This window comes from Calidris pugnax, unplaced genomic scaffold (assembly GCF_001431845.1).
Source record: "Calidris pugnax isolate Ruff unplaced genomic scaffold, ASM143184v1 scaffold1, whole genome shotgun sequence".
In the NCBI taxonomy this organism is placed as follows: Eukaryota; Metazoa; Chordata; class Aves; order Charadriiformes; family Scolopacidae; genus Calidris; species Calidris pugnax.
This window is the reverse complement of record NW_015090800.1, coordinates 10,307,367-10,326,864: the sequence shown is the minus strand read 5'-3', so window position 1 is coordinate 10,326,864 and position 19,498 is coordinate 10,307,367. Positions and strand designations below refer to the sequence as shown.

Here is a 19,498-nt window from a genome sequence, read left to right as displayed (position 1 = left end):
AGATTGTGAACGTGTCACGGTTAGTTGGTGTTGATAACCCTGTGGAGCTGATCTATTTTGTGGAGGACCAGGACGGGGAGAGACTCAGCGCCCTGAAGTGCTCAGACCTGATGAACAGGGTTGATATCCAGCGGGCTGCAATCATCCTTGGATACCGCATTGAAGGCACTGTTGCACAGCGTAAGCCCTATCCAAACCACACTGATGCCAGCAGAGACAAACAGGAAGGGTGACATTAGCTTTGGAGATCATGGCTCTGCACAGTGCCCACTGTAGCACTGCTTTGTTCTTGGGGTGCTGCAGTTTTGACACTCCTGAGGAAATAAATTCTAGCAGTCTTGCAGTGAGCTACGTGGTGTTGCTTTGCTTCTTGAAGGCTCTGCTGAGCTTGGAATTGCAACAGAGTCTTTAAATGCAAGCCTGGCTGCATTTGCTTTGGTGCTTGTGCTGGAAAAATGACTCCACTAACTAGATACCTTCTTGCCATTTGAATCTTTTTCTGCTGGTTCAGTATTCTTTACAATTTATCTTTCCCGGGAGCTTGCACAAAACCCATGATTGTGGGACGGGAGGGTGTCAGTGTGAAATAGGTGTTTCATTTAACTGAGTAATAGCAGTGAATTTTAACATAAGTCCCTATTTTTGTATGTCTAGTTACAGTTTCTGTGAGTGAAAGATGTAGGCTAATGCCAGTTGGGGCGTTTTGGAGGGTATAAACAAAAAGAAAGTTTATTTCTTCCATTGAATATGATTGCCTCTATTTTTATTTGTTTGTCCATCGGTAATATATAAGTAATGTGATATTTTAATAAAGATAATATAAAAGTAATGTGATCTTTTACTAGACACACATCAGAATAAATGACAGGTCATAACAAGTCATATAACTATTCAGGAAGCTTGTTATAAATAATTTGCAGTAAGGAGTGAGACAGCAGACCTAATCAAAATTCTATGTTATGATCAGGAAAGAAACTTCAAAGTATTTTAAAACAGTAACAGAACCTGTATAGGATCTACAAAATACCTCATTGATATGAATGCTTAATTACTTTTTCTCTTCTCTGTGCAATATGGAGGCAGGAGTTACATTTTACCACAGGGTATTTTGCCAACAGAACAAGCATGTGTCTGATTTTTAAAATTCTCTGCAGAAAGAAAAGAAAGAAAACAGTAATAATTGGACCATCTGGATGCGTTTCTAAATTTTGTCCCTCATTAGAACAGTGGTTTAAAGATAGGTCAGTAGCTCATATACATCTGCTTAATATCTGTTAATGGACTTTAATATTGGTTAGGGAGAAATGCAAAAAGTTGCAAGAATAAATTCCCTTTACAAAGATGGTAGGTGTTGAAGGAACTTCATGAAATGTTTATAGCTTATTCTGCATGTTGAACCTTTTATCTTTGGCACGTCATTAGAAAGTTCTTTTAAGAGGCATAGAATCATAGAAATTTTTGAAATGTTTCTTATTGGAATAAAATAGATTAAAAGAGATTATTTTTATAACAGAAAATATCATTTCATAAATGAGCTGTCAGATGTATAAAATGCAAGAATTATTATATGTTCCTTTTAATCTCTTAACTTCATCATTAGAATGTCCATTAATAAAATAATACATAAAACTAAGATTGCATAAAAATATTCTTTTTAACTTGAAAATATAATTTTAAGAAAGTGCATCAGTTTAACTAGAAATGTATTGCTGCTGTGGTTTTCAGTCCCACATAAAACCACTATGCAGAATAGAGCAAATGAAAGTTTTGTTGATTCTCCCAGTTCACTTTTTACAAGGATGACTGGTTTGATTGCAATTTCCAGTAGTTCTGTCTGCTGTTTGGGGCTAAAGGATCCCACACACTGACAATGAAACAGAGAAAGGAAAAAAAATAATAAATAATATGGAAATGTACATCTTGGGGAGGAGAGTCCTACAGATTTCAAATAGAGTGTAATTATTAATGGAGGAGGTAACAAAATACATGATGTATAACTAAAGAGAAGAGGCAGCTGATAATACTGCTTAAAGCAGGAGACAGGCAATAATCTTGGAAGGTCCTTCTCACCTCTGTTAGTGGTAAATAATTTTTCTAGACTTATTTCACTATGTCAGCTCAGTTTTGGGCTACAAAATGATGTGGCAGAAGTGTGTATTCATTAGTTGTTTAAGCAGAGGTATTCAGAAGGTAGGCCAGGACAATCGATCACCTTCCCCATGCTTCCTGATCATGACATACATTAACGTATAAGTGGTGTGACATTTCCTGTGATGTGTGTCTGCTTTCTGATAAATCCCTTAACTAGCATTTACAAGAACAGAAAAATGCATAACCTTGAACTGTCCTCACTTAAAAATATATAACCACATAAAATGCTGTCTTCCTTTTAACTTCACAGCTGTGGAGAAGCTGAAGGAATCCACTGCAGAGTCACAGAATAGCAACCTATGGATTATTGTTGGAGTGGCTGTCCCAGTTGCTGTGGTGCTCCTGATCGTTATTATTTTATACTGGAAACTTTGTCGAACAGATAAACTGGAGTTTCAGCCAGACACGATAAGCAACATTCAGCAGCGACAGAAGGTAAAAGGGGAAGCTGGGCTGAGAGGAGCTTCACTATTCTGAGCATAAACAAATGTGAGAGTCTAGGGAACAACTCGAATCCTTAAACAGCATGTGGAAACACAGCTTCAGAGCCTTCCGGTTTAAAAAAGAAAAAGAAAAAAAGTCAAATGATAGTTGAACTCAAGAAATCCCCAGTAGTGTTTTATTTGTTCGCCTAGGTATGCGATACTGCATTAGATAGATACATCCTTCTGAAATGTGGGCAGTGAGGCTGAAAGGAACCTTTCTTTATCACTTCATTTCAAGGCTTTCAGATAGGACCGAATAAGAGGAAATGTACTGAGTGTTGAATCACTGACCTTGTTTTCTGCGGAGAGCTGAATTTTTCTTGGGAGAGCTTCTGCTAAACTAATTTGACAGCTAAACTGCACTATCCGTTATACCTCGTGGTGAAACTAGAATTTGCTAGAGCCTATCCTTGCTGCTCCATGTTCTGCCATGGCTCTTGTGTCTCCGTTGTGAGAGCCTGTTGCAGGACTAGAACCTCTAATTAGCGGATTTGTGTAAGACTGCGTGGGTGAGTGTGTTGGACAGAGTGTTGGAGGGCTGGGTTAGGATGGAGAGAAATCCAGTAGCCTTGTCTTTTTCCTGCCCAAGACTATAAATTAAAAAATATGTCATCCAGGATTTTCACAAAGGATGTATTCAGTAAAAAGAGTGGAAAAGTGACTAAAGGGTTGCAAATCCTACTGTTCTTTTTTACAACTGAAGAGAACCGGTCTGTGCGTCAGAGATGCTTATTACTGACTATACCTTCAGAGGCATTATTAAAGGCAAAATAATCTGTCTCTGCTAATCCTGTGGTACTGTAGTCATGTTCTTGTGCTGTCACCTCATGTTCAGTCATACAGTTTTCTCTGTAACAAGTCTTGTCTGTACACCATGCTCTCTTTCAAGATAATTAATGATGTGAAAGATGAGAGAAGCAGAAAGCAGTTGTACTTCCAAAGCAGTCAGAACAAATCAATAGTAACTTCCACTTGTCTTGCCACTGCAGATTGAGTGTCAGAGTCAAGGTCGGCAACAAGCAGATGAACTTCACCCCCTGGTACCTTGTTTCACCTGTGCTGTGGTAATACGAAACACAGATTTTGATCGAAGAAGTTCCCCACGGTAGTTTCAGCTAATTTGAGAAGGGTCATACAAAAAAGGCGAGAGGGGATCATTACCCTCGGTACGCTATTTCATCACATACTTTTTCGGTACCTCTCTGCTGTTGCAAGCTTTTTGTAAGAAAGCAGTTGGGTTGGGTTGACTGTAAGGACAGAAACGTCTTTTTACAGTTTTACTTTCTTTTGAAAAAATGGCTCAGTTGTTTTTCTCCACTGCTTCCACAGTATTCTTCATCTTAATCATTCATGAGTCAGAAGCCTTGAACTTGTTTGTATGCAAGTCTCATTTTAGTTCGCCTAGGGAGCCTGTCACTTTGCCTTCTTTAGGGTAGTCGCTATAAGCAAACTAGAAAGAACCAGTAAGGACATCTAGTCCAATCCTTGTGCCTGTGGATGGCTCATACTTTAATACTGAATGAGGTAAGGCAATAAAAAGTGTCTTAAATTTTTATCACTTACCACATCAAACATCTGGCAGGATCTACTTTGAAAACCATTTTGCTCCTTTGCCCAAGACCCAGAACAAAAGTAGGACTCTGGCTTCCTTAGTAGCAGGCTGTCTTTGGGATTTCTTTGTCTTCAAACAGTGGGTTGGAATGCCAGGTCAGAATAGGGCATATTTAACAAATGCTGAAGACCCCCAGACAGTAACAAGAGGATACAAATTAATAGGGGCATCTGCTCTGGTCCAGCCCTTTAAAATTGTTTGGGTTTTTTATATGTTTTATTGCAGTAAGTGCAAAGAAATGGCCAAGAGAGTGAAATCATGTGGTCAGGGATTTAGGTCTGTAAATAAATTCAATTTGAAAATGGACTCTGACTCCCCCTTCCACACCGCGCCCACAATTATTTCCATTCCCTTTTTGCAGAACTTGTCATTGGTACCAAAGGGAAGCGAAGGCCTGCACTGCATCTGTAAATGGAATCATATTTAGACTAAAGATCTGGGGTTTTCCTCTTGAAATCAATATTTCATTGGTAAAAACCATAAAGATGCATTTGTAGTGCTAGCTCTTCACGCTTCCATTAATCTTTAAAAAAGTTCCTTTTAGTGTAAATATAGAAATGGACTGTATAAATGTCACAGTATTTCATTAACACATGCATGGCGTATCCATACTGGAAATAGAAGAGAATTCTTTTCAACCATGCAGTAAGTCTACAATATGTTTCGCGCTTAAAAATGTGTGTTGGTTGCAAGATAAGAAACTGAGACACCCTTTCCTTGTTGAGATGAAATAGGATATCATACTGCACTGGTGGATCTCCAGAGGTATCAGTAGTCTTTTTCTCAGTGTGTTTAATTAACCGCTTTAACATAGCAGATCAGTAGGCAGCATAATAATCTGTTAGAACTCACAGTAGCAGCTGATAGCAAATTATGTCACCTGTGACTTAAAAGCCCAGAACGAGGTTGGGAGTGGGGTGAAGGGAAAGCCTGTTTGTTTCATGCTGCTGGGAGAGACTTTGCCATTAAGAGGCTGGTTCCTTGAAGCATCAAGAGAGAGAACTTCTGTAAATGTACAGTAATGCAGATTACATAAGTAAGACATAAGTTTTGCAGGAGCTTTTTATTCTCAAGTTAGAGTAGTTTTTACAAATCTGCGCACTTCTCTTCAGAGAGATGCTTTAAAGACACTACTAATTTTCCTGGATTCTATAGCCCGATGTGTCATTCTAGTACCATCTTTTGTTTCTTCCTTTCACTTAACTACTTAATTCTGGTTTTAAACTCGTGCTTTTTCCTGAAATATTTTTATATGTACTCCGACAATATAATTATTTGATTTTTAATTTTAATCTTCTAGATGTAAAGGTTTACTTTTACAGAGTAGGTATGATTTCTGTGTTCCTATGACCACCATTAAAAGTAAGTTATAACCTGCGTACCCTCACGGTCTATGTTCTGGTGAAGCAAACCAGTACTATTACCTGTTGTGAATAAGACCCTGTGTGCCTTTTGGATGTGCCCTCAAGGGTATGGCTGCCTAGGTATACCTCAGTGAAGTAAAGATTGCAGTAAAGATTGCCAGGGAGTTGTGTTACACCACAATTCAGTCATAGTGGCCAGAGTATCATGCCAGCAGAGCTAACCTGCTTTGGTCCCTTATCTGCTCTGTGGACATCCCTTTAGGATTTTTGGGTCACAGTCCCTCATTTGTGACTGTCAATAATAGCATATTTCCCACTCCATTGGGCATGGCTCTGTCGAAAAATATTCATATCCTGCAGTGACAAACCCACAGAAATACCCAAGATTGCTTCTGCATTTATGTGCCGTAGCAGCGCTGAAGCTGGGCTTGAGTCCAGATTTGCTGCTTGTTCCCACCCTCAAAGCCAGGTCACTCTCAAAGATAATATAGATAATAGCAAAGCTAATGTTTCTTCTAAGGTGATGACCTGGGCAGGGTAGACTGTATTCAGCAAAGGCCTGTTCTACAAATTGGGTGTACCATGTCCCTCTACCAGTTCCTGTTCTCTCCATCTGGCCTTCTTGTTTCATGACGGGATGAGTGTCTTACAGACAGAATGGCATAAAGGTCTGTCTTAAAAAGGCTCATGTTACCTTCTGCAAAAGGAAGCATAGAGAGCCTGAACGCATCAATACTAATGGATGTTTTACTTCTGGATAGTCTCAGAACTCTACTACTCCACTGAATATAAACTTAAATACATAGGGAAGAAAACTTTTGTGGCAAATGATACTGGCAAAACCAGGTTTGAAGATGAAGTAGTAAAAATTAAAAGAGATATTGAAGAGACTCTGATTAGCTAATCTATCCCTCTGCCTTATAGCAGGATTAGCAATACCTGAAAAATATTAGGTTAACTTTTTCATGCTGGAAATTAGATGGGAAAGCATGCTTAGGTCAAAGTTATTTGGACTCTTTTTAAACTGGAAGCTAAGGAAGCAGGTCAGAGCAGTGCATTTCGAAGTAAGATTCATTGGTCTGTGCAAGGATAATTCTTTTCAAGAGATGGAACTAATATATTTAAAGGGCACATCAAGTATTCATGACTTGTTCTGTAAGCCGTAGCATCCTACTGGAAATTCAGCTTGAAGTGATCTGGTGGATAAAGATGTCTTTGCCTTTGGAAGTAAAAAGATGCATAAGTGGCATTTTTAAATTACAGGATGCCATTGCCTATACCCACCACAATGCTGTCCCAACTTGAGTTTTTTTCTTGCAAAGAGGCTGTCCCTCTTGGGGGCAATAGAATTTTTACCATAGGTTATTTTTCTTCTTCATGGAAAAAAAGGATAAATATCTTTAATGCCCAAACCATCATTCTGCTCTCTACTGGACTACTGACGTTTTTGTGTGGAAACACTGTCAACCTCTTTCCTCTTCTTCACAGAGAAAAGAAAAAAAAAAGAAATAAAAATTCTACATATTATATCTAATGCAAACAGAGTTGACAATATTGTTTTTTTTGCCTATGGACATCCAAAAATTAGAATAGAACCTAGTTCACCAGGGATTTCACTTTCCTTGCTGTGTATAAGCATCTGGAGAAAAAAAGTCAAATCCTTTGCTAGGGCTTTTCAGAGGTTGCTTCAGCTCTAGGTAGTTATTCATGGGAAGGCTCCCTGCCTTAATGAAAAGATGGTTAAAACCATTGATGGTTTATTTAGGTCGTGGATGATCTCTTGTGAATGCTGGGCATGCTGAGATCATTACCTTTGCAGTACGAACTTGGACTGAGTTGCTTACTCAGCTCCTAGTTTTTCCAAGGCCATATCCTAAAAGTCTAGGGGGAAGAAGTGTACTTCTCCAGCCAGGAGTGGCTTCTCTGTGGGGCCCAGTGCATGCCACTGTGGTTCTTAAAGGCTGAACACAACTCTCCAGCTCAGTGCCCCTCGCTGTGTGTCCACGTGTGGGAGAGGTGGGGTGGCTCAGTCCCCACAAAGCCTAGGACAAAGCATACAGTCGCCTAACTTCTCCTCGAGCAGCAGCGCAGAGAGTGTCAGAGCTGGAGGGCTGCCAATGTGCATCCTGTGCCAACAAACCTCAGCTCGTGTGTGATCACCTGGGGACCGCTACCAGCCCTGGCGTGGCTGCTCTAATCTGCGCTGCCTCTGACAGCCAGCCAGCCCTCCCTGTGTCAATCACGGGTACAGGTAACGAGTCACGCGCTCTGCAAGATGTCTGAGAAGGCCTTGTGTGGATTTTTATTTTTTTCCCCCAAGCAGGGACATCTGATACCCGAACCTCATGTGTCAGGTGTAACTTTATACCTCTGAATTGAGAGTTTTGCTTATTATTGTGTATTCGGTAGGCTACCTCTTGGATGTTTCCAGGATCAAAGAGGCCAGCCCTGCTGGAGGCTAAATACTAGGCTTCTGCTCCTGATATAGAGAATTCTTGTGATGTTTTGACATCCTGTAATGCTTTTGTTCATCTGTATAATGTCGAGGCAACAGCTCTGCATTGCAGAATAATTCCAGTCAAAAGAGACTCATGTTAAGAAAGGCAGCTGACACCAATCTTATAAAAACTACTTGAAAACTGACATGAGTTTCTGCAAGAGATTCATGTCTATGCCTACTGTTTGCATAACAAATATCATTCATTTCTAATAGCAACCTTAACTAACTATCCAAAATGTTGTCTTTTTGGAATTGGCATATAGGTTCTGCTGCTTCAGAGTCAATAGCTGGATTCTAACAAGGAGTAGGGTATTCAACATCCTAATTACTTCTCAACAGTACATTTCTCTGATGGCAGTTCCTCTGCAAGAGCTCTTTTGTGGGAACTCTTCTTCTGTAAAGAGGATTAACTATTCACAAATTGTAGAAATAAAATACCCCATTTATATACTGCTTATACCAATAGATACAAAAAGTAAAATGTCTCCATCTGCTCTTTAACAAACATTTGAGTAGCTGTCTTAATGTGGGACCGAAAGGCCAGCTAGCCCAGGTGCCAAAAGCAAAAGCCTATAGAAGGGGAGAACAAGGGGAGTGATGCTTTGCCTTTATTAACTCTTCAGCCTCCAGTTATTTGTGGCTGAGGACGTTCTCTAGAAGTGGTGATATTTAGCAGCCCTCAACACGTTTCTCTTCCATGAACTTGTAAACCTCCTAAACCCATCTGAGCTGCCGACAGGGATTCCCACAGAATGTTATATGTTATAACCACATAATCTTGTTTCATCTTGCTTTTATCCTGCCATTTCCTTGCTTTCTGTGGTGCTCCCTAGGCCTTGTATTGGTGGGGACATTGAACAGCTGATTCCTAGGCACATCCTCCTTGTCAGTCCTGACTTTACAGATCTCTTATCACATTCCCATCTCCATCATCTCTTTTTTCAGACAGAGAAATCCCAGTTTTCTTATCCATTCTTCTGAACTGGCTTTTGAACCAACTGCTAGCTTTTGAAAAGGCTAAAACATTTTTCAATTCTTTTCCATCCTTTTTGAGAGGGGGAGACTAGAACTATGCTATTCAAAGTGTGGGTGACCTGTGGATTTATAGAGTGACATTTATGTAGTGGCTACTTTTGAAAAGGAGTTAAAAAGAATCCATTTTCAAAATACAGATAAACTTTATATCATCCTAAACATAATAGGCCACTGAAACTAGATTAATACCGGGGAAATAAATTCTGCCTTTCCTAACAAAAGGTGATAAAGAGTTTACTGTAGAATTTATCCGTTTTGGGAACAAGGAAATGGGCCAGTATGAAATCATTGTTGCCTAAGGTTTTAATGTTGCTACTCCCTTGTAGCTTCATTGCAGCAAGCAGATTATTTCTGCAGTATATAAGAATGCACTTTCTTTCTGTGTGCATTAAACCCTTTTTAGATATATAAATGTGTTTGAGTCACTGTCTGCAACAAAATACCAGGATAAAAATAAATGAAAATTGCTGATTTATGCTCTACCATGAAAGTCTGTTGGCACTTTTCTCATCATTTGAGGGGAAGAAGTGTTTCTGGACTGTATTGTGCGTGTGCTCTGCCCAGACAGTGAGAGCCATGTTATGAATGTGATCTTTTGTTTCACAACTTGAGAAAACAGTTTCCTTGATTTATAATTTTTTGGATGTGTTGTGCTACCTCTCATAGAGGTTGCAGTTGATGTCGGTGTTGTGTACATGGCCCTGGAGGAATAATTGTTTGACATAACTTACAGACAAGAGACTGGTGGAACTGAGACACAGCAGTGACCTGTCTATCTTATAAAGTTGGTGGTCTTTTTCTAAGTCACACTTTCTTCCAACCAGCGTGCAAAGGAACCTCACCAAACTGTGATTAAGATAGACAGAAATGCCGCAGGGTGGATACTGAGAAGGAAGGCTAAAACTCTATGTGATTCAGATACAAAATTCTGCCTGTTAGAGCAGTTATCCCAGCAGCCTGTGGGCATAGATGTACTCAGAGTTAGGGGCTTTCAACAACATGATCCCTCTTCTATTTTGTGAAATTTACTGAGCTGTCATGGAAATATTAGTGTGGCAGGAAGGAATGCACAAAGGAGAAGAGGGATGATGAAAATCTGCGAGAAAAATCTGTCTTAAGAAAATATTTCAGAACAGCTGTCTTGAGAAATTCAGGCTTCATAAAGTTTTGTAAGTTTGGGGGGTTTCTTTATTTGTTTTTAATCCTGCTCCAGGAGCAAAATTCCTGACCTGGTATTTTTTTGTGGGACTCCTGCTTTACTTTCCGTTTGTGTGGTGGTAAGCAGTAAACCAGTTTTGACTTTTCAGAGGAGAGATGGAGAACCAGAGGCTGTACACTGGCTTGTTCTGGTCTGCCATGCTGGCACTGGCTATACCATGTGCTACTTTTCCCTGATTTGATGGTAGAAACCAGTGTAACTATATGTGTGTTTCTTTTCCACAAGGAAAATAAATTTTTTCTATTCCCGGTAACAGTGGTAGTTGACAGAAGGGCTGTTGTGATGACAAATGTGAGACATAATTTGTTTGAAGAGGCACTAGGTCTGAGATGAGGAAATGGGCAGCATTTTGTATATTTAACCCCTTTTTTGGCCTTCAGATCTCAAAATCTTGCTTCTTTTAGAGATGTCGCTGGTCATAGAGGGTATAGGCTGTAATACATTGTATTGGGATGCCGCCTAAGCCCAGCTTAGTTGTCATTCCACCTAAGGGGCAATATAGTGAACTGCCATTGCACACATACTTCTTTTTACATAAATACATAGTTATCAAGTGAAGGTGTGTAAATCAAACTAGCGAGCTTTTTTGTTTTGGTACTTAAAAACGTTTCCGAAATTAGCATCAGAGAAGGATCCCTCTGCCCATTTCTCAATGGTGCTTAGTATTGTTTTTGAAGTAGACCAGGAAAGAGTTTGTGCTTATGGCACAATTGATTGCATCATATCCCATTTCATAGGGAACTGGTGTTAATGGCACAAAAAGACCTTCAGAAATACAACTGGGTCTTTTTTCAGTATTTTGAGGGAGGCTATGAAGGTGGAACTCTGCTTCTATGGCCTTCTATGCTCTTCTATCTGCTTCTATGATCTTCTAACATGTTTTGTTTTATGAACAAAGGTTTCTTGTGTCTTAACTCAGGTATGAATAATTGTTATTAAATCGCTTGTATAATTTGTAAGCATACTTTCCAACCAGTCCCAGGCTATGATCCGAAACGGTGTTACGTTGAAGGAGACTGATGTAAACAAAATACAGTACAGAGGGTATACTTATGTGCGTAAGGGGTAGGAATGATATTACGAGAATGAGCTGAATAGTAAAATGAAACTGAGAAAGGTGAGCATGCTTCGGTACTTCTAAGTTCTTATTTATTGGTAGATTGGTGATTGGTAGGTATTTTAAATATCTTATGGAACGGTTCACTGCAAATAACATGGATGAATAATCCTGGTGGGAAGATGAAGCCTGGTGAAAATTAAGCCTGGTTAAAATTAAGAAGACTCTAGCAAGCACCTTAGCAGCTGCAAATAGTTGTCCTTACTTGTGCATCATGAGAGTAATGCAGTGAATTCACACTACCTTATGGTGCCCTACAGAGAAGGACTTGTTGGGGGTGACTCTCAGATTGCGGAGGGCAGTTTGCAAAGTTTAATAGCTTTAAGCCTTCCTAAATCAGACTGACTTACATCTTTAACATGCGTTAATTTTAAGAACACTGGTTCTCGTTGCCTTCCTGCATTTAAACGAATAGACTTGAGAACATTTGTGGGTTTTCCTTCTGTAAAGTTTCTTTATCCTGACATTTTTGTAGCATCCATGTGCTAGCATGTTAGTAAGGTCATAAGTCAGCAGGACTTCTTTGCAGAGAATCCTGTCCTATTCATAGATTATGTACCAGCTCTAAAGTATTATTTTTGAAAACATGCTTAGCTCCTTATTTTTTTCCTTAGAAATGTGTTTTAACTGCCACTGTTCAGTGCTTCTGTCACTGCAAAGAACAAGGCAAGACTGGTATAAAATCAATACAAAATTGCCTTAATGCATTATTCTTCATATTATGTCCAAATTCAAATGCTGCTTGTAGGAACTACAGGAAGAATACTAAGTAAGCATATTTCTTCTTTTCTGCTTTCTGCTGAAATTATTCACTGACCTCTGTGTGCAGTATTTGCTTTCTCGAGAAGACAGATTGTTGACATTCCTGGTGTGTCTCTGCATCTAGCAAAACAATATATTGGCAACCATGTTATGCTTCTGTGACTTGAACAGTATTGAAACTATTATCTGCTTTCATGGAGTAAGTCTTGACTGAGGTGGACAGACTTTGTAGGCTTCTGCAGAAATTATTTGATTTTTCTATGAATTGAGCTTCAAATACTTGTTTTTCATTCGGTATGTAACAAAAGAATTAAGGCACTGTCTTGACTCACCAATTTGAAATCATTTTCCCCTTCAATTTCATCAGGTTCTGCATTTGTATAATACTATAATGCCTTATGAATTCATTCCTTTAGATGCGTTCATTTTGGTGGTAAGCTTCAGTAGTTTACCTTTTACCTTTCACAAATATATAAAGATATAAAACAAATTAAAACCTCCTCTAACAATTTGCATTTAAAACAAGAAATCTTTGCTAATACTAGGTTTGTGCAGTCTTAGGTAAAGCCGTTTGAAGCTGATAAAGAGAGGCTCAGTTTCAGCACCTGAACAGGGAGTGGTGTCAGTGCAAAAGTGCACTTAAAAAGAGATTGTGTTCTTTCCTTGGCGATGGTTAATTTATGAGCAGTAGGTGACTGATCCACACGTGGCGTTCTGACTACCTGTCCTAAAGTGAGCAGAGGTCATCCAGTCTGTTACTTTATATAACTTGATGCAAAGAAAAGGAAGAATATGGCATGCAGAAATTTATAAGAAAATGTGGTGAATCTCTTCAATCTGGTACAAAGCAGTTTGTTCATTCCATTGAGTCTCAGTGACTCAACGGTAGGGGCATCTACCACCTCTCTGGGCAACCTGTTCCACGGTTTCACCCCCCTGAAGATAAGAATGGTGATATGATGATAAGATGATGAGAAGAGCTTGCTCTTTCAAAGAGCAAGGTTAAAAGGAAATACAATGCTCTGTCCAAATCTTAAAAATCTTTTTCAGAGACGCTCTAGTGCATATTCTCAGCCTTTGAGGGTGCAGAGTGGGGAAGGGAAGGAAAGGAAACAGGACCAGAAGGTTGTTTTGTGCAAGGGAAACGCTTTTGCTGATTTTGTGGGGAATTGCCCATTTCTGACCAAACCATTTCCCCCATTTGGGAAAATGTTTGCATGTGATTGTCAGAGACTTGTTAGAGGTTTACCAGTTACATTCTCATAGAACTACACCTATTCAGCACATATAAGCTCCCTAGAGCTTAAAAAGTTGAGAGGTTTTTTTCTCTGTTTCTGTATGTGGAGGTTGTTTTGAGGCCAGTTAAAAGGAATATGGAACAGTGAGCCTCAGGCTCTTGGATAGTATAAACTGGAACTAGTAGCTGGCTGGCAGAGGGAGAAAGGGGTGAGAAGGTGGGATGGGGGGACTGGTTCTGCCTGGCAAGAAAGAGTAAGACTAGATAAGGAATTTACCTGGCTGCAGCTTTAGGAAAAGGGAGCACAGGTTCTGTGGTGCCCAGAGTGAGCGCTTCTTGAGGCCTGGGATGGTGATACCTGAGACTTGGCAGTCCTCTGTTGCCAGCAAGCATCCGTGAAATACATTGGCAAAATCTCAGTCACCCTAGCTGCAGATGTGTGTAGAAGAATACATCCTTTCTCTTCTTAAATCCCCTCCTTTTACTACGTGTTTGCCAACTTCTGCATGAAATGGGATAAAATAACACTCTTACGTTCTGCCCAACTTTGACTAATAGCAGAATGCCCAGCCAAGGATCCAGCAGGGTGGGAGAGAGCAAGAGGGTTCTCACGGAAGAAATGAATTAATGATTTTGTAGCTCAAGACTCTATTGCAACACCTGTGCGTGAGAGGATCCAGTTGTGGTCGTTCAGACAATCTTAACTGTGCCATTTCTTACAGTCTGAGTGCTTGTCTTTTGCAATCCTGACAGTCTCTTCATTCAGCTTCTGTGTGATCTGTCTGTAGATAAACATTTGTGCATACATATGCTGTGGTATATGTACACGTACACAGAAATATATCTGTTTCCGTAACTGTGCTTAGACTAGAGGTTATGTTAGACTGCAGCTAGGAATAAGATTATTCAAAGTGAAAAAAATAAAAAATTGTATTTTTGCATGTTGCTTTACTACGCAGAGGATTAACTCGAAGGTATGTTGAAATGCAGCAATCTTAATAAAACCGCAGTAGTAATTCCAATATTACTAGAATCTTTGTCTTTCTAGTTGTCTTTGTCCACCCCACCCGTTATACTATTCAAAAATGAGTAGTAACTTTGCAGGTCAAGTCAAGGGTGCTTAGGAAAAGGTAGAGCACCACCAAATTTTTTTGTTAAATAGTTGTATCCAGCACATGGTGAAGACTCTTGTCATCTTTGTAGCAAAGTGGGGTTGGAGACAAGGGAGGGGAATATAGTGAAATAAAAGAAAGGGATCAGCAGCAGGGCTGTATAGGCATGAGGGTGGAGTATGAAAAGGGTTAGAAGAAGGGAAACCACTGAAGAGGTTCAAAGGAAGAGTGTCACATACAGGAATATCTTCAAAGAGAATAGACGTAATGTCAGATAGAGGTGGAGGTGGGGTAATTAAGAGGACTTTCAGAAATCAAAGTGCTGCTAGCTGGCATGAGAATTCTGTCAGTGGAAGGGAAAAGTTCCTCCTCAGAAGTATTTTGGAAAAAAGAAAAAAAAGAAAAGGAGGTTTGGGGTGTTTTTTTTAAGTGAGCAAGACTCTGAAGACAATGTTTCAATTCTAAAGAGGGTGAAGTTTCAGGAAGGGTTCCCTAAGTGGCTCTGACTCAAGAAACGGAGAAACAGTTACACCTTCACCTGATCTAGTTCAATAGTGCCTTTTTGAATCGGTGGTTGCAGTCATTTACAGAAATCCAATAAATGAATCACCCATAATGCTGAATTGAAGGGACTGTTGTAAAGCCCAAGAAAAATGGGGTATAGTGGAAGACATCCAGATCTGTTCAAATAATAAGCTTACTCATTTTGTAAGAAATGAACTCCAAAACCTCAACTGTTCAGATAGTCGTTGAATTTTACAGGAGAGCTTTTATTGCCATCTACTGGTCTATGTGGGCAGTTTGCTGTGCTAAAACGTCCTTTCTAACAACCATTTGGAAAATGTTTGCTTACTGAGAAAATATTTTGAAGAGATTGTTTCAGAATATTCCTTAGGCAAGCTTATCTTTGGCATGATATCAGAGGAGTCTGTTTGTAGTTAACTATGCTGGCATGCCAAGCTTTTATGAAAGGGGGTTCATTTAAACATCTGGAACCTGACGCACCCGTAGACGGACTCCAACACATGCTTCACTTTGCAGGAAATCAGCTCTAGGAACACACAGAGGGTTTTGTACGTGTGCTGTGCAGTGGGTATGTGCGCATGGGCTTTGAAAACTGGAGTTGTCAACATTTCTTTCTACTTTCAACTTCCAAACTACATAAAATTGAGCGAGACTTGAAAAAAAAAAAAATCTTTAAGTGGTTCTTCAAAATTTCTAATTACACCAAAGCCCACAAGAATCAGCAGGAGAGCTTGAAACTTGGAGACTTGATTAAATTAAGTCTGAATCAAGTAATTGACAAGGTGAGATTAGCTTTTTTAATAAATAGAGTTATGAAAATGAAAGGCCCAGTTCTGTTTCATTCTCAAGCAAAACGCCAATTGAATCCATAATCCCTTAATAAGATCTCTAGGATAGGCATCTAATTTCTCTAAACTCCAAAGTCTTTTATACATTTTTCTGTCTATTCAGTATGGAATTCCACAGAAGCTAGATTTTCAGTTCTTTTCTGGAGGCGTCCATGCTGGCTGAAAAGTCATTGCCAGGCTGCCGTGTAACTCAGATCTGCAGAATGTTTATCTTTCATCAGATGAACTAGATGTTTGTACAAGCACTCCCAGACTCCTACAGATTTGGGGAGCTCAAAATTAGGAAGATCAGCAGTGACATTATTTATATTATTTAAATTCTCTTCACTCATTTTGACTGGAAGAAATGGAAGGATGACCTGGCAGCAGTAGCCATTTCAGTCAGTACACAGGTGTCTGTGGCCTTGCATCCACAAGTAAACAAAAAGCTCCTCACATAATGATTAAATGTGAAGAAATAGCTGGAAAAAGATGTAGCAGCAACAGAAGGCTATTTTTTTAACTGGATTTGCTGATTTGGAGTTCTAAACTGTGTAGCATACACTGAATTAAGAGGATAGAGTCATGAGGGTTTTATTTTTCTTCACCCTGCAGCTCTCCTGTTCATTCCTGAGACTATCATATCCTGACCATCCTTCTAGTGACCATTGTTAGCAGATCTTAACCAAAGCTTTTGTAAGCATTGTCACTCATGGTTCCTGTTTTTTGTCTTTGTTCTTCTCTCACAGCTACAAGCCCCCAGTGTGAAAGGCTTTGATTTTGCTAAGCAGCATCTGGGCCAGCACAATAAAGATGATGTCCTCATTATCCATGAGCCAGCTCCTTTACCAGGACCCATTAAGGATACTACCCCATCTGAAAATGGAGATGTGCCCAGCCCCAAATCCAAGATTTCCTCAAAGCCTTCAAAGACTGTTCGACACAGAGGGAGGTCAGTTCACAGAGGAAAAACAAATTGCAGTAGATGATAGTGAATTAATGGCTGTTGATGACTGTATTTTTAGGGCAATTTCAGTGGAAAGAACTGTTCCAGATTTCTGGGACTTGGGTTTCCTAGTGGGCCATCAGTTATAACTTGCTACTCCTTATTACAAGATTGTGAGAATTTAGTGTCCATTTTTCTCTTAAAGGCAACGTGCCCAGTTAAGAGAGGTATTTAAGACACTATTAGGGTGCCTGGAGTCAAGTCATTGCATGTTTAGTGGAAACACCAAGTGTATGTTTTCTGATGCGTTCTCTTCATAGTGCTCTCTAGCTTCTAAGGCAACAGGCGGTTAAAACAAATGAAAACCATTGACCAATAGCAATGTGTTTCAATAATATTAATAGTGATGAATGCATATATGGTAAGTTAGAATTTCGAGAAGTAAGCAGTAAATCCAAAATTCAGTGAAGATGCATGCATGTTTTTATTTGTGGTTATCTGTTTGCTGTCATAGCAAACCAGCTTTGGTCAGGAAAAGAGGTGATAATTTCCAGCTGTGCCAGTGGAAAAGTGTGTGCCAGCCTTCAGCAGTAATTTCCTAACCTTTTCCCATAATTAAATGATATGAATGCCTCTTGCTGGAAAGTATTATATTTGTAGTATAGGCACTGTAACAGACCTATGCAGGAAAAAAGGATCTGTGTGTTTAAAAAAAAAAAAAAAGGGGGAGGTGAGGGGGGTATGGTAAGTATGAAGGTAATAGGTGGGAATAAAAATGGAGCCCTGAGGAGAGGAGTGCTATGATGAGTCACAAACAGGTTCTCACTGCGGAGCTCCTCTGTGCTCCACTTGCCAGCAATTCTTCTTCCTCTCCCTCCCTCTCATATTTTTTGCACTCCTTTGTGTACATCTCTGCATCCCATGTGCTTTTACATGGTGGGAGTTAAACCCAACAGCTAATGGCAGGTTTGAATGAGCTTTAAGGAACCTAGCAGTGGTTCTTCCTGAGCTGCAGGTCTCTGTGACATAGCGTGCTGCTCTGCTCAACTTTATGTGCATCCTCTAAAGCCTCAGTTGTCCTAAGGTCCTTGCTTCATCTTCCCCATGTGGGCTTTGTATAGCTCAGGTTCCACCTTCCCATATGGTGACCTTGTCTTCCTAACTCCCTTACAGGCCTTGTAAGTAGTAGTCTACTAGTGGTACAGTAGAAGGTGGGCAAAATTGGAAAATAGCGGAAGAAAAAGAAGAAGAAAAATTAGCTACCTGATTTTGATGTAGCTTAAATAAATTAAAACAAATTAATATAAATCAGTACAAGTGTTTCTGTGTTCCTTTCAAGTGTTCAAAGTTCAAAAGTGGCCTAAGAGAGAGATAGTACTTAGGGGAAGGCATCTATATTCACATGCACATATATATAAGAAAGAAATTTTAAATTGAGACTGTTCCTGTATTTCATCTGGAATAATTCAGAAAATAAAGCAGGAAAATTTTTCCGAAGCCATCATTTTAATGCTTCCCCTGAAGACAATGATGAATCATTGATCGAATTTGGAACAAAGATACTTCTTTTTTTAAAATAACATCCAGATTCAAACACTTCAAAATGTTTTCAAAAGAGAATTTCGCTCCTCTCTCTCATCCTCCCTTAAGAGCAAATCTCCCTTTAGGCTTAACTATGGAGATATTACCATCATCTCCCTTACGTGCTGACATGCCCATGTCAGCTTGAGATTTAAAACATTTATTCCCTGAGGCAGAAGTTGAAATGTGCAATGATAGCATAGTGTGTTATGTTGGTTTTAGCTGTTTTCTGTGTTGTGAGGAAATACAGAACTCTGATCATCACAATGCGATTCAGGACTGTATGTTGTGTGCCAGGAAATGTAGTGGTGATGTGGGTACACGTTCTGTACCTGTAAAAAAACAACAAACAAGAAAACCAGCCAGGTTCTGACAGCACAGTGTCTCTAGGCTCCAGCTGAGACTTGGGCCTCTTATTTTGGCTTGAGAGGATACAACTGCATGTTCCTCAGTGCTTATAAAGAACAACTGATGTTGACTTGGCACTATTTATGTTCCTCTAATGTACTTAATGATAATTTAGATAGACTGAGAAAAGAATATAAAGGAAAACAAAGCACAATGGAGTGAAACAGAAAGACAGTAATAGATCTGGAAATAGAACGTCAGCTTTACACTCTGATGAATCAAGACAAAAGTGACAGAGACGATGAGTCTGCCCACCCTCTCCACCTTAGAAAAGAGGAAAAGATGCAATGGTGCCGATCTGTAAGCTCACTGAGAACCATTTCTTCTTTTTCCCTGCTTTTTTTTTTTTTTACTATTATTGGGATATCACTTATTAGTATTACAGTCCTGCAGAAAGAATGAAAGAGTGTGATTATCAGGCATTGTTCAGGGAGAAGAAAAAGGGGGGTTGAATTCAGAGCATCGCCTGCCGCAAGGAGTAGGTTTAACTTTCAATGAACTGGGTGTAGTTATCTTAGTCTGTGGGCTCTAGGCAGGTTGATATTTAGCCAAGAGCCTCAGTAACTAGTTGAGATATCCATCTAGCCCAAGCGAATCTTGCACTTAACAAGGTTAAT

General features: G+C 39.6%; 1 protein-coding gene across 2 annotated transcripts in view; it reads left to right on the top strand.

The window, feature by feature from the left end:
* KIAA1549 (KIAA1549 ortholog) overlaps positions 1 to 19,498 on the top strand; it is a 110,865-nt gene that overhangs the window by 64,139 nt on the left and 27,228 nt on the right. For both annotated transcript variants that reach the window (XM_014937411.1, XM_014937410.1), the window contains exons 9-11: positions 3 to 180; positions 2,402 to 2,586; positions 16,696 to 16,898. In XM_014937411.1, coding sequence (XP_014792897.1) covers positions 3 to 180; positions 2,402 to 2,586; positions 16,696 to 16,898 — 566 coding nt within the window. The remainder of the gene's footprint in view (positions 1 to 2; positions 181 to 2,401; positions 2,587 to 16,695; positions 16,899 to 19,498) is intronic.